At 43.3% G+C, this 26,735-nt stretch overlaps 1 protein-coding gene across 1 annotated transcript in view; it reads right to left on the bottom strand.

Moving 5' to 3' along the window:
• BPIFA3 (BPI fold containing family A, member 3) overlaps positions 1 to 2,139 on the bottom strand; it is a 12,404-nt gene extending 10,265 nt beyond the window's left edge. The window contains exons 1-2 of the mRNA XM_010854848.1: positions 2,106 to 2,139; positions 1,794 to 1,932 (exon numbers count right to left, since the gene is read on the bottom strand). Coding sequence (XP_010853150.1) covers positions 1,794 to 1,917 — 124 coding nt within the window. The 5' untranslated portion in view covers positions 1,918 to 1,932; positions 2,106 to 2,139. The remainder of the gene's footprint in view (positions 1 to 1,793; positions 1,933 to 2,105) is intronic.
• Positions 2,140 to 26,735: the final 24,596 nt, after the last annotated feature.

Genomic DNA, 26,735 nt, shown 5'->3' with positions numbered 1-26,735 from the left:
GTTCAATGAAGCATCTACAAACAAAGTTAACAGGTGACAGTTTGGGAGAAATGTTAGCAGTACTTAGACTGAGAAGGGACTAACGTCAAATAAATTAACATCTCCTCAAATGAAAGAGAATTAAAAAAATGGAAAGCAAATAGAAAAATGGGCAAAGGGTAAGAAAAGGGAATTCAAAGAAGTCAAAATGGCTAAAGAAATTAAGATGTGATGCTCAGGACCTCCGTGGTGGCCCAGTGGTTAAGAATTCACTGGCTAAGGACCCATATACTGCAGGGTGACTAAGCCCATGCACCCCAACTGCTGAGTCCACGCTCCAGAGCCCAGGAGCTGCAACTACCGAGCTGACATGCTGCATCTACGGCAGTCTGCACGCCTAGAGCCTGTGCTCTGCAGCAAGAGAAGCCAGGCAATGAGAAGCCCGTGCACGGCGACGAGGAGCAGCCCCTACATGTGGAAACTAGAGAAAGCAACGGAGACCCAGTGCAGTCATAAATAAATAAATAAAGTTAAAAAAGGATATGATGCTCAAAGTTCCTACTAATCAGGTAGTTAAGCTACAACAATTAGATATTGCTCACAACAAAACAAAACAGACTAGCAGACATTTAGAAAGATGACATTATGTACTGAATTGCGTTACCCCTCCCCAAATGAACATATTGAAGCCTCAGACTCCAATTTGACTGTTTGGAGATGAAGGCTTGAGGGAGGAGTTAAGCTTAAACCAGGTCTTAAGGGTCTTATAAGGACACCAGTCCCATTGGATTAAGGTGCGGCCTTAATCCAATGGGACTGGTGTCCTTATAAGAAGAAGGAGAGACACCAGAGTACACTCACTCACTCACTCTCTGTGTGCACACAGAGCAAAGGCTCGGTGAAGACACAAGGTGGCTGTCTGCAAGCCAAGAAGAGACGTTTCACCAGAAACCAACCCTGGCAACTTGAACTTCCAGCCTCCAGAGATGTGAGACAATAAATATCTGTTGTTCAAGCACCCTGGTCTGTAGTATCTTGCTATGGCAGCCCAAGAGGACTGATTCAGTATTGGGAAACGTGGGGACAGAGGTATGCTTGTTTGCTACTGGAAGGGGTGTAATCATTCTAGAGAGCAACCTAGCAGTCTTTAAATTCAGTTTGCATCCGCTTTAGAGCCCAGCCATCTCCCTTTCGGATATACCCCAGAAAAATTCTCCCACAGGTTCTAAAAGGAACACATATGAGAATGTTCATCACCGTGCAGTTCATAATAGCAGGGAGTTGGGGACAACTCAAGTGTTCATCCCTAGGGAAATGGACAAGTGGTGGTGAAGTGGATGAATTTCATGGACTTTTCTGCACTAACATGAAGCAACATATGTCAACAGCATAATGTCCAGAAAAAACAGTAAAAAAAAAAAAAATGAAGTCTTATTTATTGGGTTGGCATCAACTTAATTAAGATGTCATGGAAGAACCTGAACAACCATTATGGCCAACCTATGTTTTACAAGGATATGGGCATTTCAAAACACATATATTAAACACACTGCATTGCCTGCCAAGGAAGAGGGGAATAATAAGAGGTTGAGGGGAAAATAACATAAAATAACACAAGAGGGGCCTTGCTATTGTGCCTGATAATGACAATGTGCTATGAATAGGCATATGATCAACTCAACCTCAATTTTTTGTACTTTGAGTCTACGAAAAAGAGAAAGAAAAGAGGGTAAGTGACTGATTCCAGCTCACCTAGCTGGGTAATGCTTTCCCACCCTCCCTGTGACAGTGGGCAGAGCATGAGGTTAGCTTACTTCTTGCCAGAGCCGATTTGCTGTCTGTGTGAGTCTTGGCCAGGCCAGGCTGGTGTGGCTTGTGTAGGGCTGAGGGCAAGGCCAGCAAGCCGAGGAGGACCAGGAGCCTCCAGACAGAATGCATCTTGGGTTCTGGGACCTGTGGGTATCAAGAAAGATCAGTTGATACACAGGTGGATGGCTGCAAGGGTGGCCACCGGGATGAATGGACTCATGGTTTTTGGTAGGAAGATGACACCAGAGTTAGCCCCCCAGCATGCTCTGGGGAGGTGTTGTGATGGGCTCTGGCAGCTGCCGCCGGGGCTTGCTCACATGGTGAGGGCAGCAGGTGGAACACTGGGGTGAGGCCAGGGATCCAGAGGGAGGCTTGGTTGCTTGGAGACACCCAGTAGAGCCCACTGTTGGGTCATCCAGCAGGGGTCCTCTCCAAGACTCTGCAAAGCCTGGATGTTGGTGACTCTTCAGTGAATAAATGAATGAATGAATGGGTGAGGATGGCTAATCTCGGGCTTCCCAATTGGGCTAGGATTTTCCTAAGGGCAGGATCATCTGTAATGTCTACCACCATGCTTGGTTGGTAGAAATTAAGTGCTGGTGATTGTTTATTGATGACTGAATGACTGAATACATGAAATAATGAGATACATGAATACATGAATAGTGGTTAGTCTCTGTTCAGTTCAGTTCAGTCACTCAGTCGTGTATGACTCTTTGCGACTCCAGGGACTGCAGCAAGCCAAGCTTCCCTGTTCATCACCAACTCCCAGAGCTTACTCAAACTCATGTCCATTGAGTCGGTGATGCCATCCAACCATCTCATCCTCTGTCATCCCCTTCTCCTCCTGCCTTCAATCTTTCCCAGCATCAGGGCCTTTTCCAATGAGTCAGTTCTTCGCATCAGGTGGCCAAAGTATTGGAATTTCAGCTTCAGCATCAATCCTTCCAATGAATATTCAGGACTGATTTCCTTTAGGATGGACTGGCTGGATCTCCTTGCAGTCCAAGGGACTCTCAAGAATCTTCTCCAACACCACAGTTCAAAAGCATCAACTCTTCAGCTCTTAGCTTTCTTTATAGTCCAAATCTAACATCCATACATGACTACTCTAAAAACCACAGCTTTGACTAGACGGACCTTTGTTGGTAAAGTAATGTCTCTGCTTTTTAATATGCTATCTAGGTTGGTCATAGCTTTTCTTCCAAGGAGTAAGCGTCTTTTAATTTCATGGCTGCAATCACCATCTGCAGTGAGTTTGGAGCCCCCAAAATAAAGCCTCTCACTGTTTCCACTGTTTTCCCATCTATTTGCCATGAAATGATGAGACCAGATGCCATGATCTTCGTTTTCTGAATTTTGAGCTTTAAGCCAACTTTTTCACTCTCCTCTTTCACTTTCATCAAGAGGCTCTTTAGTTCTTCTTCACTTTCTGCCATAAGGGTGGTGTCATCTGCATATCTGAGGTTATTGATATTTCTTCCAGCAATCTTGATTCCAGCTTGTGCTTCATCAAGCCTGGCATTTCACCTGATGTACTCTGCATATAAGTTAAATAAGCAGGGTGACAATATACAGCCTTGACGTACTCTTTTCCCAATTTAGAACCAGTCTGTTGTTCCATGTCCAATTCTAACTGTTGCTTCTTGACCTGCATACAGATTTCTCAGGAGGCAGGTCAGGTGGTCTGGTATTCCCATTTCCTGAAGAATTTTCCAGAGTTTATTGTGAAGCACACAGCCAAAGGCTTTACCATAATCAATAAAGAAGTAGATGTTTTTCTGGAACTCTTGTTTTTCAATGATCCAACAGATATTGGCAATTTGATCTCTGGTTCTTTTGCCTTTTCTAAATCCAGCTTGAACATCTGGAAGTTCACAGTTCATGTACTGTTAAAGCTTGGCTTGGAGAATTTTGAGGGTTGCTTTGCTAGCATGTGAGATGAATGCAATTTTGCGGTAGTATGAACATTCTTTGGCATTGCCTTTCTTTGCCTTTCTTTGGGATTGGAATGAAAACTGACTTTTTCCAGTCTTGTGGCCACTGCTCAATCTTCCAAATTTGCTGGCATATTGAGTGCAGCACTTTCACAGCATCCTCTTTTAGGATTTGGAATAGCTCAACTGGAATTCCATCACTTCCACTAGCTTTGTTCATAGTGATGCTTCCTAAGTCCCACTTGACTTCAGACTCCAGGATGTCTGGCTCTATGTGAGTGATCATACCATTGTGGTTATCTGGGTCATGAAGATCTTTTTTCTATAGTTCTTCTGTGTATTCTTGCAACCTCTTCTTAATAACTTCTGCTTCTGTTCAGTCCATACCATTTCTGTCCTTTATTGAGCCCATTTTTTGCATGAAATGGTCCCCTGGTTGCCGGGGACCAGCCCCGGCTGATCCAGGGTATTCGAAGGAGAGACGGCGTAGGCGAAGATCAGGAAACAATTGCTTAATTAAACGTTAATTAAGGATATAAAGAGTAATAGAATGAGGATAGCTCAGTAAAATTCAGTGAAGAAAAGAGGCTGAAATAAGGATAGCTCAGTGAGGAAATTCAGTGGAGAAAAGAGGCTGAATAATTCAGCCAGAAGGTAAGAGAAAGAACGACATGGTGAGACCAAGTTTCGGTGAACAAGGCCCGCACTTTATTTTCCAAAGTAGTTTTTATACCTTAAGTTATGCATAGAGGATAATGGGGGAAGGGGTAGAGTCAGGCAGCAAGCCAGGCTTTCTTCCTGCAAACTTATCATATGCAAAAGCTTAGGTGATTTGCATCATCTTCTGGCCCAGAGGCCTGTTAACATTTTAAGACCTTTTCTTCAGAAAACTTATTTTTCTCTAAAGGTGATTGGTCAGGAGCCACCCTCCAAAAGCATTAGATAAAGTTGCATTCCTACAGAGCAAAGGTGTGGTGGGCTACAACAAGAAAAAGAATTAACTCAAGGGTCCCAGGTTACAAACATTAAAGCTACTATTTACACCAATTATGTTAATCAATACACTGCCAGGGACACAGCAGGTAAGGGATATGGAAACTTAGCAGCAAACATTGGCCCAACAAGTGAAAATCCCTTCACCAATACAATTTCTAATCAATCTTTTAACTACTCAAAAGAATCTGTGTTTAGACAGTTTAGAACATCTCATGCCTCTCACAGTTGGGAGGCTCTGAACAATCACATGAGGCCGGAAAAACCTATTCAGGCAGGCTAGAGGATTTCCAAAGGAGTTTGTAGGTTAAACACTGTCACACCCAGGAATTATTAACTGGAGCTGTAAGCTAACTCTTTTTTCAGAGAGGTAGTGGGGGACAGCCCCCCGTAAAGTCAGAGGTGTAGGTGAAAGCACAAAGCAGAAAGTAGGCAGACTCTGGTTTTGGGGGTATATGCTCGAGAATTTCCAGGGGGACTCCTGAAGCTCGATCCCGCCTTTGCGTATGCCGAGCCTCCTTCCTCATGACCTTTGTCATGGGCGGAGTTCCTCATGCTGGCTACCGGCAGTGATAGAATTCCAGTTGAGCTATTCCAGATCCTGAAAAGTGCTGCACTCAATATGCAATATGCCGGCTCCCGGCACCTGGTATCTCTAACTTTCTTGAAGAGATCTCTAATCTTTCCCATTCTATTGTTTTCCTCTATTTCTTTGCATTGATCACTGAGGAAGGCTTTCTTATCTCTCTTTGCTAGTGTTTGGAACTCTACATTCAAATGGGTATGTCTTTCCTTTTCTCCTTTGCCTTTAGCTTCTCTCCTTTTCTCAGTTGTTTGTAAGGCCTCCTCAGACAACCATTTTGCCTTTTTACATTTCTTTTTCTTGGGGGTGGTCTTTATCACTGCCTCCTGTACAATGTCACAAACCTCCAACCATAGTTCTTCAGGCATTCTGTCTGTGGCCTCTCTGACTGCAACCCCTACTAAATCAAAAGCATCAGTTCAGGGTGATAGCTTTCCTCATTTGAGGTTCTCTCTCAGGGTTCATGATCCCCTTGAGGATGTTTGTAGAATATCAATTACTTTGAAATGTACTTTTCTACTCTTCCTGGTCTTGTGTAACCAGCTGGGATTTTGTTATTATTTTATTAAGAGAATTGGAGAAGAGAGGGCACTGTTGTCCTTGGCTCTTTGGAGGTGTGAACCGGGGGTGAGGGTAGGGGCTGTCAGTCCCACCTCATCACAGGCTGTGGTTCTCAGGGCCACTGAGTGTAAAGAAATGATGATGTGGAAGGTGTAGACTGTCCAGGTCTGGGGCATGATTTGGGAACAGGAAGCACTGCTCAGGGGTGAGCCCTGGATTTGGAGTCATAATCCGGAGAAGGCAATGGCACCCCACTCCAGTACTCTTGCCTGGAAAATCCCATGAACGGAGGGCCTGATGGGTTGTAGTCCGTGGGGTCGCTAAGAGTTGGACATGACTGAGTGACTTCACTTTCACTAACGCATAATCACAGGTGGTTAAGAGCATGGGCTTCTCAGTCACACGGACCAGGATGCAAATCCTGGCTTTCCCTCCTGGCAGACTCAGTTTCCAGATCTGTAAAAAGAGGAGGAGCATCGTGCAGGGCTATAGTGAGAATTAAGGGGAATCATGCTCAGGGCGATGCTCAAAATGCTTGTAGCTATGATTGCGGTCACCCTCACCCTCGCCTCTCTGAGTCTCAGTTTCCTCACCTGTAAACTGGAGAAGCTGGCGGAGTCAATGACACCATGTATGATTAGCCTGGAGATGGTGCCCAGGACACTGAAAATGCACAGCATGTTAGGGAGCCACCTCTCCTGAGTGTGTCTGCAAATGAACGCGTGGCTGTTTGGGCAATTCTATCAGGAATTACAAGGCAGGGCTGTGTGCCTCCAGTGCCTGGAGGGCGTTTGCAGATGTCCAATCAGATGGTGGGCTTCGCTCTCATTCATTCAACAAACAAAGCCCTGAAGTGTTGAATGCTACATGTCAGGCACCATGGCTCCGAGCATCCAGGCGGGTTCCTCATCCTCTTGGTGCTCACATGCCCACGGGGAGACAGTCTTCAGCGAACATGTGGCTATGAAGCTGGGCTCTGCTGTGGAGTGGAGGTGGGAGGAGCTAAGCCAGGGTACAGTGAGGGAGACCTGGCTGGTGGGGAGGGGGTAATCAGAGAAAAGACCTGCCCAAGAAGGCAGAGTTGACATTTAAGGGAAAGACTACAGCTAGCTGAGTGTTGTCCCACCTCTGTCCCTGCTGGTGCTCCCAGAGAAGGGGGTGCTGGAGGGAGGCTCAGCTCTTCTGTAAGCAGCTACCTACGAGGATGGTGATGATATTTATCTGATGGCCTCATTCACCGTGCTAAGCCTGCTTCATGCAAGATCTAATTCTACCCTCCTGCCAAACATGAGGGGACGGGGACCCAGAGAAACCCACCAGCCTGCCTCCCCAGAGCAGTGAGATGCTGTTTCCCTTTGGAAGATGGAGCTGCTGGACATCCCAAACTTCACCCATTAGCAATCCCCAATACTATTTCAAATAACGTTCCTTAGAACAGGCTTCTTTACGTTTTGGGGAGACATTTGGAAATGTGATGAAAACTTGGGTTTGTGATGATAAACATATATGTACCTGGTTTAAAAATGTTGCTCACTGTAGCAGAATTTCTGTGGTCCTCCTAAGGCATGTAGGTAATTGGCTTTCAAATTGTGGTGTTGGAGAAGACTCTTGAGAGTCCTTTGGACTGCAAGGAGATCACAGTCAATCCTAAAGGAAATCAATCCTGAATATTCATTGGAAGAACTGATACTGAAGCTGAAACTTCAATCCTTTGACTACCTAATGTGAAGAGCCAACTCATTGGAAAAGACCCTGTTGCTGGGAAAGATTGAGGGCAGGAGGAGAAGGGGCGACAGAGAATGAGATGTTTGGATGGCATCACTGACTCAATGGACACGAGTTTGAGCAAATTCGGGGAAATGGTGATGGACAGGGAAGACTGTCATGCTGCAGCCCATGGGGTCGCAAGGAGTTGGACACAACTGAGCGACTGAACAACAGTTGGCTTTCCAAGAGTTTGACTTGCAGGAACATTGATTTGTCCACTCAACCACTATTTCCTGTGGGCCCACTATGTGCCAGGTACTGCACTTGGTTTGGGCAATATCAGGATCCCTGCTTCTCTTGCAGCTTATAGTCTGGGGAGAGAATCAGGACAAAAGATGAACAATACATGAAATAATTACGAATTGTATTGAGGGGGTAAAGTGAGGTGAGACTGGGAATTGCAGGGAGGTCACTTTGGACAAGGGTTAGGGAGATTCTCTGGAGAAAGTGGCCTCTGAACTGGAACCAGGAGAAGGAGATGGAGCTGGCCTTGGGCACTTATGTAAGAGCTGCCAGCAGATGGAACCACAGGCTAAAGGCCCTGTGGTGGGAGAAGGCTCAGTAGGTCAGAGGAACAAAAGAACTGGGTGTGGCTGGGACCATCAGGTAAGAAGTTAGCAGCCATGTGCCCAGAAGAGGCCCCGGCTCACATCCACAGCTCCAGGGAGGGGCATCCAGCCATGAAAGGGGACAGGCGCCCCTGGCAGAGTGAAGGCTGTGCAAGTGCTGTGTGCGAGTGCCCTCCTGTGGCCATTGGGAGTGGCTTCCCCCATCTCCTTGCGCTCTAAGACAGCTTAAGGTCCCCCAGGGCAGAGGTCTTCAAACTTCAGGGAGCAGCAGAGCAAGTGGGTAACAGGCAGCCTCCTGCACCTGAATCAGCAGGGTTTGGGACAGGCCTTCTTGGTCCACTCATTGAGAATCACTTGTCTAAGGAATGGGATCCATTATTCATTGATATGCTATTTATCACACAAGATTAGAACTTTAATCCACATACAAGTTTCCCTAAAATGGAGGTAGGGGCCTTCCTGAATGGAATATTGGAATTTAACAAAAAAGGATGACAGTGGGTTCTACCGTGGCCTGGAGAAGGGGAAGAGAAGACAGAAGAGCTGGGGTTTCTGGGGCATTGCAGTACTTTTGGAGGGATGGGTGGTCCTTGTGAAAATTCAGATTTCTAGGCCACCCCTGAGCCATGGAGTCAGAGTCTCCCTGCATATGGGACCTGGGAATGAGCTTCCGGGCCATTCTGCTGTACAGGGTGCAGGAGGTCTGTTCAGCTGAAATAAGAGTAATGATACTAGTCAACATTCGTTGAGTGCTGACTGTGCATGAGGGGCCATCTAAGTGCCTTCCTTGTAATTGCTTAGTTAGTCCTCCACGCCACCCCTGTTGTTATTGGCCTCCCTTTGCAGAGGCACAGAGAGGTTAGGTAAAATTCCCAGTCACCCAGCTGTGGGAGGTGGGGCTGGGGCAGGAACCAGGCAGCCAGACCCACAGGAGGGAGATCAGAGGAGCTGTCACTCATTTCCCACCAAGCTCCCACCCTACACTCCTCTGTGCCCCCCAACACCATCCATAGCCCCCCCCAGGCAGCACAAGGAGAGGCAGGAAGAGTAACAAGAGCAGACTCATTGAATCCCGAATCTGTACCAGGCTCTGCTCTAATTCTCTGTAGATTAATTTGACGACTCCTCCCAACAACCCTTGAGGCTTGCTTTGTTGTTGCCCCATTTCACAGATGCAAAGCCTGAGACACAGAGAGATGGGGGCACTTGCCTACAGACACGCACCCAAAAGTGTGAAGTTGTCTGATAATAGTAGGCGCTAGTTTGTCTCTGGATAAATTCACTCACAGTTCTCACCCTTCGTTCTGGGCTCTGTGAGCTTGCCTTGTCCAGTGGCATTTCCTCTCGTATTCTACAGAGACCGCTAAAGAGTCCGTGGGACCCGCATGGCGAATATCAAAGATTTTCAATGAGCCGGAGTTGCTGGGGCACCAGGGGAGTGAAGACTGCCCGTCTTGCCACAACCGTGAACACTCTGGACCACAAGAGGGCAGAAGCTGACTCCATCCAGCCCAGGGTCCTGCACAGCGGAGGTCTTCTCAGGACGGGGGAAGGCGGGTCATCCGGGGGCACCAGCCATTCAGGGCCACAATGCTGGCCTTAAATGTCAGCCAGTGGGAAGGAGGGAATGTGCTTGAGCCCTTACTACACACATCAGACCTCAGCATCCATCGTAAGAAGTTAGAAAAAGAGTCAGCTAAACCCAAAGGGAGCAGAAGCAAGGAAGTAATAAAAGTCAAAGTAGAAACTAATGAAATAAATGCAGAAAAACAGTAGAGAAAATAAAATCAAAAGCTGTTTCTCTTAGAAGATTAATAAAATTGAAAAAGTCTCAGCAGAGAGATTAGGAAAGGGAGAGGACACAAGTGACCAATATTGCGAATGAAAGGGGTGGCAGTATTACAGACTTCACAGGTATTAAAAGGTTAATAAAGAAATATTGTGAAGAATTCTGTGACAGTAAAATCTACAACTTAGACAAAAATAAAGTCCTTGAAAGACACAAACTACCAAAGCTTCTCTAGAAGAAATAGATGACCTGAAAAGTTCTATATCACTTACAGAAATTGAATTTGTAGAAAAAGCCTTAGCACACAGAAAACACTAGGCTAAGATCATGTCATCACCAAACACGACATTATATCCAAGCTATTCCAGAAAACTGAAGAGGAAGGAAGACTTACCAAGTTCTCCTCTGAGGCCAGCCTTACCCTAATACCAAAACCAGACTAATACAGACCAATGTCCATTGTGAACACAGAGACAAAACCCCCCAAAATTTTAGTGATTTAAATATGGTAATGTATAAAAAGGGTAACACATCTTGACTATGTAAGGGCTTATCTCAAGAATGAAATATTGGTTTGGCATTTGAAAATCACCACATTAACAAACTAAAGAAGAAAAATTACACAACTCAGTAGATACTTAAAAAGCTTTTTATATATCTCCAACATCTAGATTTGATCAAAACTTTCATCTTGCTAGGAATTGAAGGGAACTTCCTCAGTCTGATAAAGTAAAGGGCATCTACACAAAACCTATAACTAACACTGTAGTTAATGGTGAAAGACTGAATGCTTCCCCACTAATTTCAGGGACCAGACAAGGATGTCTGCTCTCACCACTTCTGTTCAACATTGTTCTGGATGTTCTACCTAGACGGGAAAGGAAATTAAACAGCTGGATCAGAAAAAGAGATGTCAACTAGCTTTATTCACAGATGATATGACCATCAACACAAAGTCTGATGGATTCTACAGAAAAGTCACTAGAACTAATGTGTGAGCTTAGCAGTTACAGAATACAAGATCAAGAAGCAAAATCAAATTACATTTCTACATACTAGCCATGAATGATTGGAAACTGACATTAAAACAATACTATTTTGATAACATTAGCACTGGGATGACCCAGAGGGATGGTCTGGGGACGGAGGTGGGAGGCGTGTACACTCGTGGCGAATTCATGTCGATGTATGGCAAAACCAATATAATATTGTAAAGTAATTAGCCTCTAATTAAAATAAATAAATTTAAATTTAAAAAATATTAAATACTTTGGAATAATATGGCCAAAGGTATGTAAGATCTGTACACTGAAAACTACAAAATATTGCTGAGAGATATTTTAAAAGATCTAGATAAATGGAGAGATATGTTCTGTTGAAAGACTCAATATTGTTAATAAGTTTTCTCCTCCGGTTGGATTTCAGACTCAATGAAATTCCATTAAAAATCCCTGCAAGATTGTGTAGAAATTTATAAATTTATTCTTAAAATTCACATGGAGATGTTAAGGAGTTAGAATAGCTAAAATAACTGCGAAACGAAGCAAGAGCAAACTAGGTACAAGAAGCTTTAGTGATAGGGAATAATACCAGGTGGAGCCTTTGTCAAGCGCCAACAGAAAATCACAGTGCATACCCCTTGAAACTCTAGAACAAGGCCACACCATCTGCTGCAGAGAACTATAAATCATTTGGAAAATAGCACCTAGCTTGATTCCAGCCCCTGGTAGACAACTGTGTCTGACTGTGGGCTCTCAAATAACCATGTGGCCAGAACTTCTCCTCTTGAGCTTGGTACAGCCCGAACCACCAAATAAGCCAAAAAAGTCAGGTTGGCCCAGGATCAGTCCATGATACATTGGAAGTGTCCTATCCAGGACTAGTCCTGAGCAGTTCAGAGGGTACAAACAAGGTACATAAGCAGGCGGCCCAGGTCCCACGTCACCTCTCACTGTTGCACTGGCATCTTTTCCTCGACATCTATGGCCTTATAGAAGTTTTCTACAACCAACTGACAGAGGAGAAAAATTTTTGAAATTTGATTCATGAGTGGATCAGCTTGGTATGCTGATATGACATGAAAAAGATCTGTTCAGCACTACAGCTCCTCTCACAAGGAGCCCAGACCATTTCTCTGGACAGAGCTTTAGGCCGAGTACCTGTCACCTACTCTGCAGAGAGAGTGGCCTGAGGTAAGGCTAGACATGGACCTGTGGGCTGTGATGAAGGGCTCATTGGTCATAGGACTGGAAGGAACAATATTGGATGGTTGAGGATATTGGATGGGTCTGGGGAAGAGGCGCATGAATGAACAATGGGAGTGAATATCACTATAAATGGAAGTTTTTGTCCCCCTGAAATTCATATGTTGAAACCTAACACTCAATGTGATGGTATTTGGAGGTGGGGCCTTTGGCAGGTGATTAGATCATGACGTTTTCAGGATTAGTGTCCTTATAAAGAGGCCCCAAAGAGCTCCCTTGCCCCTTCTGACATGTAAAGGCACAGCAAAAAAGATGGCCATCTATGAACCAGGAAGTGAAGGCTCACCAGACACAGAATCTGTCATTCTTTAATCTTGGGCTTTCCAGCCTGTAGAACCATAGAAATAAATTTCTGTTAGTTATAAGCCATTCAGGCTAACGTGTCTTGCTATAGTAGCCCGAATGGACTGAGACAATATAAAGAGTGTGAATATGTGTGTGTGTGTGTGTGTGTGCGTGTGTGTGTGTGTGATCAGTTCCCTTTTATTATTTTTAAAAATAATTGATTTACAATGTTGTGTTAGTTTCTGGTATATAGCAAAGTGATTCAGTTATACATATATAGATCGTTACACACGTATTTCTTCTTTTTAATAAACATTTATTTATGATTTTTGACTGTGCTGGATCTCTGTTGCTGTGCGTGGGCTTCTCAGACGGTGGCTTCTCTCATTGTGGAGCACGGGCTTAGCTGCTCTGTGGCATTTACAACCTTCCAGGACCAGAGATACAACCTGTGTCCCCTGCATTTGCAGGCTGCCTCTTAACCACTTGGCCGCTGAGGAAGTCTTATATTCTTTTTCATATTTTCTCCATTATTGTTTATTACAGGATGTTGAATATAGTTCCCTGTGTCCTATAGCAGGACTGTGCTGTTTGTCTATTTTATATATGGTAGTTTGTATCTGCTAATCCCAAACTCCTAATTTATTTCTCCCCACCCCCTTTCCCCTTTGGTAGACAAAAATTTGTTTTCTGTGTTGTGAGTCTGTTTCTATTTTGTAAACAAGTTCATTTGCATAATATTTTAGATTCTACATATAAGTGATGTCGTATGATATTTGTCTTTGACATATTTCACTTAGTATGATAATCTCCACTTCTGTCCATGTGACTGCAAATGGCATTACTTCATTTTTCTTTATATGGCGGATTACTATTCCATTGTGTATATTTATGTATACCACATCTTCTTTAGATGTTCATCTGTTGATGGACACAGATTGCTTCCGTGTCTTGGCTATTGTTAATAGTGCTGCTATGAACATTGTTGTGCTTGTATCTTTCTGAATTAGAGTTTTCTCTGGATATACGCCCAAGAGTGGGATTGCTGGATCATATGGCAATTCTTTTTTAAAGGAAGCTCCATACTATTTTCTATAGGGGCTGCACTAATTTACAGCCCCACCAACAATGTAGGAGGGTTACTAACGGGTGTGAATCTTTGTGTTGCACCAGTGCCCACCAGAGAGCATTCACTGTAGAAGAGTCACAACCAACCAACTGGTTGAGATGACTCCGAGGGTAGATACCGGCAAGCCTCTGTCCTCAGCCACTGAGTACTGGTCTCTCTTCTTAGCAAAGTATCTCCACCCAGGGCACACTTGCATTTCAATCAACCCGAATATTTATCTGAACTAGACAATTGACCCTAGATATTATAGAAGGCACTATTCTTTAATCATCAATGCAGGGTTTGTCCATTTTGAATTTAGTTCATTTCAATGACGTTAAGAAAAAGTGTGGATTTCATGTAACTGTTGTTTTATTGTTGGAACAATGGTCTTTCACTTCTCAGTCCTAACCAAAGTGGAAAGCTTTTTCTGTAACATTAAAAAGAAAATAAGAACCAATGTTGTGTGGGATACCGTAGGGGTAGATAGGCATTATGTCAGACCACAGATAGTGATGATGGCTGAATCACTAGGGACAGAAAGGCAAACCCATATCAAGAATATGTGCTTATTACAGTGAGTAGAAATGACTGATTCTTCTCAACCTGCCATAACCTGGCTGGATGGTGTTCTTCCTTCCCGCTGGAATGGTGGTACATTAAGGGCTTATCAGAATTAGTGTTTAATATTCAGAGAGTATTGGGCATAATGTATATGAAAATAATAGCATGTTTTTTTCTTTGCAAGGAGTCAAATATATAAATTAACTTGTGACTTTAGGACCTGCTCAGGCTCATTCTCTTATACAGTTTCCAACTGGACAAGGATTGTTGCTGTGCATGCCCAATATTAAAACCTGATAGATCAGACTACACATACTCTAGGAAGGGCATCTCAGGTTGCATGGTCATTTGATATCTCATAGTTAGATGGTCATCTCTACCAGGACTCAGTTTCAAGACAGGAGCGGTTTTTCAAAATCAAAACAGTTATCCACACAATAGGATAGTACTCTTCTCCAAAATGCTGGAGTTTTCTCCAAAATTTTGTGTTGTGTTTCTCTTATTAAAGTTTGCCAGAACATCAATACAACGCCCTTGTTTGCGAAAGATACTTTAAAAGTATCACTGGCTCTGCCTTGGTCCTAAGGACAAAGTGGTAGAGAAGCTTGAACTGCTTGGTGGAGAGACTTTTCTTGCTCTGATTCCTACTCAAATCTGGTACCTTAAGAGTTAGTACTTAAGTGCAATCAGAAAGGCACTTTTAACTGTGGTATGTATGCGTGTTTGTGGGTGCTCAGTCATGTCCAATTCTTTGTGACTCCATGGACCATAGTCTACGAGACTCTTCTGTCAATAGGATTTTCCAGGCAGGAATACTGAAGTGGGTTGCCATTTCATTCTCCAGAGGATCTTCCCAACCTAGGGATTGAACCTCAGTCTCTTATGTCTCCTGCATTGGTAGGTTCTTTACCACTGACACCGCCTGCGAAGCCTTAGTTGTATTATATATTGTCTTAAAAATCAAAATGGCTTATGAAGCTTTGCGCCTTTTTGTAAGAATAGGCAAGGGCACAACAATTTTTTATTTATCTTGGAGGGACACCCTGACATGCTCCAAACCATTGTCCTTTCAAAAGTTTCATCACAGTGGTGGGGTCCTGGGTTTTCATGATATTTTGTCTTATCTTTTTGCTCTTGTGTATTTTGATAATGCATTGAAATTTCTTGCTAATTTCTGCTCATCATATATAACAAGCATAATGTTAACAGTGTATTGGATATATGAAATGTTCTTTGATGTCAAGATAATCAATAGTTTTGCAAGCCATATTACTATTATTTTAAAATTGTACACTTTTAAATTTTATTTATTTTTGGCTGTGCTGGGTCTTTGTTGCTGTGTGTGGCCTTTCTCTAACTGCATTGATCAGGGGCTGCTCTTTAGCCGTGGTGGATGGGCTTCTCATTGTGCTGGCTTCTCTTGTTGCAGAGCAAACGCTCTAGGGCAGGTGGCCTTCAGTAGTTGTGGTGCATGGGATTAGCTGCCCTGCGGCATGCGAAAGCTTCCTGGACCAGGGATCGAACCCGTGTCCCCTCCATTGACAGGCAGATTCTTAACCACTGGACCACCAGGGAAGTCCTGCAAACTATATTATGGTAGAGAGCAAGATGCTTACTGGCCCAAAGCAAAACTGTGAAGGTGTGTTGATAGCATTGACAAGTAAAAGCAAGCTGATTCTGATGGTTCCTACAGCTTGGTATAGGGTCAAAAAATGTTTCCCAGGGCAATAGTGGATCCCAGGTGCCAGGGGCTGTGGACAGTGAGCAGTCGTGTTAGGTGGGGATGGGATAATAATATGATTTTCTTTTTCAGTGTGTCCATTTGGCTAGGCTACAGTCCCCAGTTATTTAATCAGGTACAAATCTAAGGGTTACTTTGAAAGGAGTTTCCAGATATAATTCAAGTCCATAATGAGATTAATTTATGTAAATGAGGTTATCTTGGATGATTTAGGTAGGACAAATTCAATCAGTTGGAAGACCTTTAAAGCAATGCTGAGGGGGAGGGAGAGAGATAGAAGGAGACAGAGAATAAGAAGAACAAGAAGGAGGAAGAGAAGGAAAAAGAGAAGAAAAATTTCTTGTGGGATGCAGCTTCAGTTCTGGCTTTTCCCTTCCTGGTAGCTTTACCTACTGGTTTTGGTCTTGCTTAACCCACCTCCATAATCACATAAGCCAATTTCTCAAGAGCTTGAGCTTACACTCTCTCTCTCCTCCCTCTTCTGTAAATTGATCCTGAATGTTACAAGTATCAGCATCATTTTGTCTCTTAAATCTAAATTATAACCTTTGTCTCTTCAACTCCTCCAACTGCTTTTGGTTTATTATCCTGTGACAAGAGGAAATTCCAAGAGTTTCTGCTTGCCATTGTCTCCTAAAACAATTCTCATTCTATAAATCAGAGAGCCATCTGGGGATTCTGTCAGTTGCTAATTATATCTGTTCCAATTATACATGAATGAACTGAGGAAATAATCACAGAATGGGTCCCCATAATTATCGGGCCCACTCTGAATCAAACTTGTACCAAAATCCCATTTATCACTTGAAAAACAGAAGCCCATTTTAACTAGTGGACCTGGAAAATTGGGTTCCCAGAAAATTACATAAACTCGCAGCCAGTATCTCACATTCCCAAAAGTTTGGGGTATTTTTTTTCAGAGTACACCATAATTGTGATGAATGTCAATGGGCCAGTCTGGGAGAGACTTGAAGGAAGGTTTACAGTATACACTGTGGCCACATTGTGGGATCCTTTGCCTTCCTTTCCATCAGTGTCTTCCTGATTTTGAACTAGCTTTTAACTGGAAACTGGATGAGAGGCTCTGATTCTCCGTTTTGGCAACCCGAGTCAGGTTTCTGGATACCAAACTTGAAGAGTCCCCTAATCAATTAACATTTAGTAGATGGACTAGTTCTTTTTTAGGGAGATTGATCAATTAGAAACTGCCAAGTAGTCGAATTACCAATTTATCATTGCTATTCATTAAAATGAGCTTGCCATCTTGTTCCTGCCAATTAAGCTCTGCACTTGCTCTCTGTTTTTTTATATCTCATCATCCCAAGTGAAATAAAGGAATCCTTCACTCTCTCTTTTGGCAGCACCACATGGCATATGGGATTTTAATTCTCCAACCAGGGATCAAATCTGTGCCCCCTGCAGTGGAAGCATGGAGTCTTAACCACTGGACCACCAGGGAAGTCCCATTAACCATTTTTTTATGGAGGCCTTCTCAATGGTCACATGTCCCAAGAAACAAAAAGCCATCATAAAGCTCTTCAAGGATACTGATGCTCTTCTCCTAATGCAAACTATTTCTCAATTTTCTAGTGAAGAGATGTTCTTTGGGCCCCCTCAGGAGATAACGATGGTGTTGGGGGAGGTGCATGTATTTGCAAAACATAAATCCACTCCAACAGTCCTATCTCCCAAACCTTTGGGAGACTTACTTTAAGTAAAGCCTTAATTAAGTAAAGCTTTAAAGCCTGGGAAGTTGTAGCATCTCAACCACATTGGATGAAGGCCATTGTTGAGTTCAATTTCCAGTAACCAACATAATAAACTATTAAAGCCATTTTCAATTGTCTGATACTAGGACTAGATTCAAAATCTTTCATAAATGTACCCATCAATTAATTAAGTACAACCTATTGCTATATCCTATCATCCTTGGTCTAATGTATTTAGAATCACTTGCTACAATATTCTCCATATCTGCTTAAATAAATTGTCAAAAATTTCAATTAAGTGTAAAAGTTGTTTTATCTTTTATTTTTGTCCCTCCCCGCCCTCCAGTACTCTTGCCTGGAAAATCCAATGGATGAAGGAGCCTGGTAGGCTGCAGTCCATGGGGTCGCTAAGAGTCGGACACAAGTGAACAACTTCACTTTCACTTTTCACTTTAATGCATTGGAAAAGGAAATGGCAACCCACTCCAGTATTCTTGCCTGGGGAATCCCAGGGATGGAGGAGCCTGGTGGGCTGCCATCTATGGGGTCGCACAGAGTCGGACATGACTGAAGCGACTTAGCAGTAGCAGCAGAGCATGCTGAGATCTGAACCTAGTTGTGGGTCTAGTGGCAGCAGAAAGTGGTAGGATGAACTTTGAGGATCTTTGAGGAGTAATCCTATGGAACTTGGAAGCAAACTTCTGAGGAAGGGACTCCTATCAGCTGGTGCAGTACCCAGAAAATGCTTTTGATAAGGCTGGTTTTAGGAACATTAAATAAAAACCTAAACTCCATCTGACTTCCCCTAGCTGAGTGAAGAACTATTGCCAGGTGATGCTCAGAGGAATAGAAATAAACAGGAGACAGGAGTTTTCTTTTCTTCTCCCCCAGCTTTGCAATCTCCCTCTAGTAGCCTCTGTTGACAGACCCTAACAAGGAGCAAACCAGCAAAGAAGACACGTGGCTTGCAGGGTCCCAGACCAGCATGGCAAAACAGAGTACAGAATGATAGATTTGGAAGCAAGAGGAAAAATCTTAATAACCAACATGGTTTATTTAGAAGAGTAAGTGATGTAATATTGTAAAATGCACAGAAGAGTGCCAGGTATGAATCAAGGTAGTGATGAGGAAGAAAAAAAGGGGGCAGAGCAGGTAGAGGGTAGGTTGGGTTGTCATCCAAAGTGCTAACTGCTAATGAATTGAGAAATATGAACACCTGATAAGGGTTCTTTGGCACTGGACACAAAGAAGTTCATAGACAGCCCTGGGCAAGTTATTTTGAGGAGTTAGGGGAAGAAACCAGATTATCCAGAACTAAACAGTGGAAGCAGATGAAGAAGTAGAGGTAGTGGATAGCTGTATGTCTTTTGAGCCTGGTGATGGATGGAATAAAAATGGGAATACTAGAACAGACAGTTTTTCTTTCATAAAGCACAAAACTTGTAGACTGTTCTAGTCTGAGAGCAATTAGAAGACAAGATTGACACTCTCACTTCACAGTGAGGAGACCGTGGCCCAGAGCAGGGAGCTACCCAAGGTCACAGAATCAGTTTAGAAAACACTTCAGATTGGACAGGAAGACTTGGTTCTTAGCTTTTGGGAAACTCTGTATCGAAGTGTTCTGGTATTTCTGAGATAAAGGCTAAATCAATCCAGGCGTCTTCTTCCATCTTGTGAACTTTTGTTGTCATAACCAGACCCACTGCCATCTCTGGTTATTGTTGTCCCTGCTCACACGGTGCTATGGAAGCTGGACAGTCCACAGGTCAGAGCTGCAAAAAATTTATTGTGGGAAAATTATAGTGAATCAATATATGGATTCTGATGAGATTTATAGGGAAATAGTCTCTATATCAAGAGTAGTAGTAAGTCTTTGGGTCCAGGGCAGGTAATGAAATTCCAGGCAGCAGCTGAATAATCAACATGAACATCTACATAGGTGATGGCCTGGAGCTTGGAGGACATTCCAGGGAGACCAGCCAGAACCTGACTCTGTATGAAATAATCAAGATATTAGTTAACTTCATACCCTTTCTAAGGAGGTTGTAAGCCAGTGCTGAGCCTTTCCGCTTCCCCCACCTTCCTTCAGATTGGTACGACTGTCCGCTATCCATGGTGCTGAACCATATTCCTAGCCTGACACGCACGCTCTGCCTATCACTGAATAACAAATTCTTGCTGTTTTCTGGACTCTCATCAACTAAGGTGAATCATGCTCCTCACCTTGGCCTACTTCATGACAGAAAGATGTAAAGTATTGCCAGATGCTTTGGTTGATCAAAAGACGTATTTCTTACTTTTAATATTGGCAACTCATTCACATTTATAAAACACTGGGTTGGCTAACAAGTTGGTTTGGGTTTTTTTGCAAGTGTTATAGAGAAGCCTGAATGAACTTTTTGGCTAACCCAAAGTTTTCTATGTCAGTGGGCTGAATAAAATATAGGGGACAAAGTTTGGGACTTCTGTCCCAAGCAGAATAGGATGCCTAGATATATTGATGGGGATAAAATGAGATGCTATAGGCCTTTCAAAAGTTTGTAACTGGCAGCAAACTAGCTTAGTTAGAGCTGCACTGTCTAATATGGCAGCAGCTAGCCACACGTGCATATTAAGCACTTAATATTGAAATGTGCTGTAAGTATAAAATACACAATAGTTATAAAAGATCTGGTACAAAATATAGAATGTAAAGCATTTCATTAATATTTTATATTGATTATATGTTGACATGGTAATATTTTAGATATATTAGCTAAATAAAATTTATTACTAAAATTAATGTAATCTATTTCTTTTTCTTTAGAAAATGGCATTACTAAGGCACTCAAAATTATGCATGTGTTTTGTGTGTTACATTTCTGTTGAACCACACTGGCTTATTAATAGACTATTATGTAACTAAGCTAATCAACCCAAGGACATAGATCCAATTGTGATGTTGATTATTCAGTTTCTTAAGTCTCCTGTCATGGATGGCATCTACTACTTGATGGCTGAATTCATCACATCCACCTTGTCTCCAGAAAGCATGTGTACAGTTCATTACAAACTTATCATTACCTCTCAGAGGAGGATGCCTCCGTCCCCCATGAGTCCTATGTCCAGGCACCCAAAAGTTCTCCCCATTGGAGAGAGCATCAGATGCTTTCCTACCTCTGTGTGTTTGCACATGCTGTGTATCCTTTGCTTTGTTATTATTAATTTATTTACCTATTTATTTTTGGCTTTGCTGGGTCTTCATTGCAGCACACAGGCTCTTCATTGCTGTGCAAGAGCTTTCTCTAGTTGCAGCAAATGGGGGCTGCACTTGTAGTGCACAGGCTTCTCGTTGGGGTGGCTTCTCTTGTTGCAGAGCATGGGCTGTAGAGCGCTCAGGCTTTAGTAGTTGGGGCACACAGGTTTAGTTGCCCCATGGAATGTGGGATCTTCCCAGACCAGGGATTGAATCTGTGTGCCCTGCATTGACAGGTGGATTCTTAACCACTGGACCACCAAGAAAGTCCTTATCCTTTGCTTTTAATGTCTTATATCACAAGAAAATTCTTAATCATCCTTCATCACCCAGTTTAAATCCTGCCCCCTCTGTGAAGCCCTCCTTGATCTTGCCTCTCTACTTCCACAGAACACTTTACTGCACATAAAATTTTCTATTCATTTGTCTTATCCTTCAGTAGGCTGGGGGCTCTTGAGGTTATAAGCCGTGTGTGAGTCTTTGTAATCTGGCACTTGGAATAAAACAGGGAAAAAGATAAAGTCTTTGTCTTCATGAAGTCTACATTCTAGTGGAGAAGACAGAAAATAAACAGGTAGTATAGTAGGAAATCAGATAGTAAAGAATGTTATGATGGAAGGTAAAGTAAGGAAGAGAGTGGAAAATATGTGTCTTTTTGAGAGACCTGAGATTGTGACACTTGAGCAGGGTGTATCAGCACAGAATAATTGCAAAAAGTACATGACACATGAATAATGGCATCTCCTTTTACAGAAACCTCCCTCTTTTCTCCATCAAACATCACCCTTGTAAAGACACTTCCAATAGCTGAGCCCTTTCCACACTGCAGTCACATTGCTCTTCTGTCTTTGCTTCAAAAAGGAAATCTTCCTGCCTCAGGACTTTTGCACATGTTCATCCTCCTGCCAGTGATGTTCTTTCCCAGGGTTTGGCACAACTCCTGCTTTACAATACAGGGCTCAGCTGAAAGATCTCCTCAAAGGGGCTTCTGCCTGCTTATATTCTCTTAATTTGATGTGTTCTTCCCTGCATTCACCCCAGCCACTCTCCTCCTATTTGGTTTTCTTCACCGTGCTCACCATTCTCTGGAATTTAGTTGACTGTGTATTTATTTCCTAGTTCACTGTTAGTGTGCTCAACTAGGATATAAGCTCAGGAGAGAAGAGTCTTGTTTTGTTCATGGCTGTATCCCTCATATCTAGCACATGTGTGTGTGTGTGTGTGTGTGTGTGTGTGTTAGTCACTCAGTCGTGCCCAACTCTGCAACCCCATGAACTGCAGCCCACCAGGATCCTCTGTCTATGAAATTCTCCAGGCAAGAATACTGGAGTGGGTTGCCATTTCCTTCTCCAGAGGATCTTCCTGACCTAGGGACTGAATCCAGGTCTCCTGCAGCAGGCAGATGCTTTACCATCTGAGCTACTAGGAAAGCCCCATCTAGCACATAATAGACCCTTAAATTGAAATTTTATGAATGAATGACATAATGGCTCTAGAGGCCAAGCATCGCCACTAAGGAGTGGAATATGTTCTGATGTCTTACCAGACTGGTACAAACATGGCTTCTTCACTTTGAAGCTATTTCAATGGCGGCTTGGTACCCACTCTGCTGCAGCAGCCAGTCTAGAATGCAAAACAGATAGCTCAGAACAGTGGGAGTGAAGGCAGATCAGACAGACCAAAAGGAATTCCCTCTGCTTTAACTGGGGGTGGCAGGGTAGGGGAGTGAGCCAAAGGCTTGAAGACAGGAAGCTGGGCTGTCACTATCAGTCACTAGCTGTCTCTGACCACTTCACTGACAGTTCTGAGCCTTCTTTTCCTCATCTATATATTGGGAACAACTATCCTTCCCAAGCGAATCACTGAAGAGTAAGACAGTAGAGGAAGTTGGCATTATAGCAGCCAGAGTCTCCATTTGCCCGGCCATCTCCCCATTGTGGTGGCCCAGAATCGTCAGGGTGAGATTGAGCTCCTCCACTCACATTTACTTTGAGAAGCTGGGGACTAAGCTTTGGGAACTTTAAAGCAGTGGTCCCCAACTTTCTTGGCATTAGGGACTGGTTTCATGGAAGACAATTTTTCCATAGATGGGGATTGAGAGAAGATGGTTCAGGTAGTAATGGGAGTAATAGGGAGCTATGGGGAGTGGCAGATGAAGCTGCTTTGTGGGCCAGTTCCTAACAGGCTATGGACTGATAGAGGTTGGGGACCTTTGCCTTAAAGCTCAACCAGATTTAACTGCCTTGAGCTTCCTATTGCATAATCTGGGTGTACCCTGTCAATGGAGGGATGTGAACAGCCACCAGAAAATTGCTTAGTGGGAGAGAAACTGCAGCATCTAGCACTTGGTAGAACTAGTGAATAGTCAGTGAAGGTAGGAAGAGTCTTTTAAGTCCATTGGTTTTCAGAGTCCCACTGGGGCCTCAGCTGCTGAGATTCAATCTTGGATCTGTTGCTTTGGGTTCTTGCAGATGTGGGAACTTCAGTGGCTTAGAGATAGTGACTGTTGGAAGGAGGCAGGTTTTGACTGGGCTGAAACTATTTTCTGCTTATAAAGCAACATCTAAAATTTAGGAGGAATTGGACAGCTTTTGTCTCCCACAGAAACCTCCATTCATACTTCAGCTTCTCTAGGCTTTTGGGACCAGAATAGAATTGAAACCAGCCTGACTTAGCTAGTGGTGGAGGGTTAACGGCTAGGGCAAGCAGGGTGATTACCCCTGGGCTTGGTGTGCACAGGACTCTCTCAATTAATGGCAGTTGAGGTCATTAGAATTGTTATTATTAGGGGCCATTCTGGTTTCAATCTGAGAGAAGCATAAGGTGAGGTCAAGGCAGAGGGGATGAAGTGTGAAGGAGGGTTGGAGCTTTCTCCTGGAGTATTCCATCCCTTTCCATCGCCATCACTTACTCATCAGCTCATTAGCCACCTGTGGGTTCAGGTTATAGAGCCATGAATTGATGAAGGGGCATACCTGAAAGATAAGGAAATATGCAAGAATCAGGAGGAAGGTGCTACCCACTGGAGCCTGAATGGGAGTAATCAAGGCAAGTTCTTCTAAGCCAACCCATCCGAGGGAAAAATCAGGTAAAGGGCTTTGGGGGACAGACTGCCCTGGCATCATATGTCAGCTGAGCCATTTGACAGCTCTATGACTTGGGTAAGTCATTCTTCTCTGGGACTTTTTTTTTTTAATTTGGAAAGTGGAAATAATATTGTTACCTACAGTATGAGATAGTTTGAAGGATGGGATAAGAAAATTCATGTAAGATACTTAGCACAGTTTCTGTGACCTTAATGAATGTTAGCTCTCAAATTTATAATTACCTTCTACTGATTTTACTGATAAGGAAATTGAGTCTTGGAGAGGCTTGTCAATTCGCCTCCAATCACACAGAAGCTGGTTCTGATATGAAGAATTAAATGTTTGTAAAGCACTTTCTCCATGCCTGGATGCAGAATGGAAGCTTTTTTCTCCCATTTCCTCTTTCTCTAACTTTCCTTCCTGGGAAATTTCCTTCCAGTTTAAGAATAGCTAATCCTGGACATCCCTGGTGGTCTAGCAGTTAAGACTGCACTTCCGATATGTGTGTGGGTGCTAAGTCGCTTCAGTCGTGTCCGACTCTTTGCGACCCTAGGGACTGAAGTCTGCCAGTCTCTTCCGTCCGTGGGATTCTCCAGGCAAGAATACTGTAGTGGGTCACTGTGCTCTTCTCCAGGGGATCTTCCCAACCCAGGGATCTGACCTGTGTCTTTTATGTCTCCTACATTGGCAGGCAGGTTCTTTACCATTATCATCACCTGGGAAACACTTCCAATACAGGCAAAGTTTAATTTCTGGTTGGAGAACTAAGATCCTATATGCTGTACTGAAGCAATTGGATTTTGTAGACTTACTTTTTCTCCCAAATTATTGATGATCAGGTTTTTTATAGTTATCTCCACATATTCCCAAACAAAATTTGGTATCCGACTGGTTCTAAATGAAGAATGAAAAAAGTGGGTAGAATGGATTAATTTCTCCCAAACTCTCCTTTTTTCATTTCACTTCTTTGCTCAATGGACCCCAAATTGCTTAAAGTCTATTGCTTGTTTCCATAGCACTTTATGGGTCTTCCCTAGTAGCTCAGACGAGAAAGCATCAGCCTGCAAGGCAGGAGACCCGGGTTTGATCCCTGGGTCAGGAAGATCCCCTGGAGAAGGAAATGGCAACCCACTCCAGTATCCTTGCCTGGAAAATTCCATGGACAGAGGAGCCTGGTGGGCTATAGTCCATGAAGTCGAAAAGAGTTGGACATAACTGAATGGCTAACACACACACATACAGAGCGCTTCATGACCCAGCCTTGCCCTTCTGCCTTGACCTACTTCTTAGGGATCCTCAAAATGAATCTTCCCATTCAAATCACCCTGACCTCATCACTGCTGCCCTTCATCCCCCTCTCTGTGACTATTTTATTTTTTTCTCCTGAGATGCCTTCTTCAACTCCTGTCACCCTTTTAGGTCCAGCTGTTTCCTCCAGAAAGCCCTTCTGAAGTTTTCCAGCCAACTCTGAGTTTGCTCTGGCAAACTCCTATTTCGCTGATTATCTAACACCCTAGTAGAACGTGTTCCCTTGGCTAGATGGTTGTGCATTCACCAAAGGAATATTTTAACTGTCTTCAGCTGGGAGAGATGAGAAAGAAACAGGAAATAACAGTGACAAGGTATCTTTGTATTTCTTACTCAGTCTTTAATCCTTACAGGTGAGGGAAAATCTAATTCTCAGGCATCAGGTTTGTGCCTGTATTCTATAAATTATATATAAATATATATATATGTAAATATATATAATCATGGGGAGATGGCATGCTTGTGTGCTAAATAGAGTCTGACTCTTTTCAACCCCATGGACTGCAGCCCACCAGGCTTCTCTGTCCATGGGATTTTCCAGGCAAGAAAACTGGAGTGGGTTGCTATTTCCTTTTCTAGGGGAACTTCCTGATCCAGGGATTGAACCCAAGTCTCCTGTGTTTCCTGCATTGTCAGGCAGATTCTTTACCATTGAACCACCTGGAAAGCCCATATATAATTACATGTAAATATAAATTCCATGCGTCTTTATTCTATAAAAACCTTGCATATAAATCAGTTGATCTACCCCTGCCAGCCTGACATCTTAGATTTCCCATAGAGAAGGGACTTGTTTTCTTCAACACATCAAAAGACATGGGAGCCATCTTCAGAGAAAAGCAGAGACATTACTTTGCCAACAAAGATCCGTCTAGTCAAAGCTATGGTTTTTCCAGTAGTCATGTATGCTTGTGAGAGTTTGACTATAAAGAAAGCTGAGCACCGAAGAATTGATGCTTTGGAACTGTGGTGTTGGAGAAGATTCTTGAGAGTCCCTTGGACTGTAAGGAGATCCAACCAGTCCATCTGAAAAGAAATTAGTCCTAAATATTCATTGGAAGGACTGATGTTGAAGCTGAAACTCCAATACTTTGGCCACCTGATGCAAAGAACTAACTCATTTGAAAAGACCCTGATGCTGGGAAAGATTGAAGGTGGGAGGAAAAGGGGATGACAGAGGATGAGATTGTTGGATGGCATCACCAACTCAATGGACATGAGTTTCAGTCAAATCCAGGATGATGGTCAGGTGATGGACAGGGAGGCCTGGTGTGCTGTGGTCCATGGGATTGCAAAGAGTTGGATACAACTGAACGACTGAACTGAACTGAAGTGAAGGGGAGGTGACTGAGAGCCAGGGAGCCTGTGTCCAGCTTGGTTCTCACTTATGTTTGAACATGACTGGAGAACATTACCAGATCTGTATGGACTCAGAAAGGATTCCACAC

Source organism: Bison bison, unplaced genomic scaffold, assembly GCF_000754665.1.
Source record: "Bison bison bison isolate TAMUID 2011002044 unplaced genomic scaffold, Bison_UMD1.0 scf7180017864352, whole genome shotgun sequence".
NCBI classification, from domain to species: domain Eukaryota; kingdom Metazoa; phylum Chordata; class Mammalia; order Artiodactyla; family Bovidae; genus Bison; species Bison bison.
The sequence above is the reverse complement of the archived record's forward strand: the minus strand, read 5'-3'. Positions and strand labels throughout refer to the sequence as shown.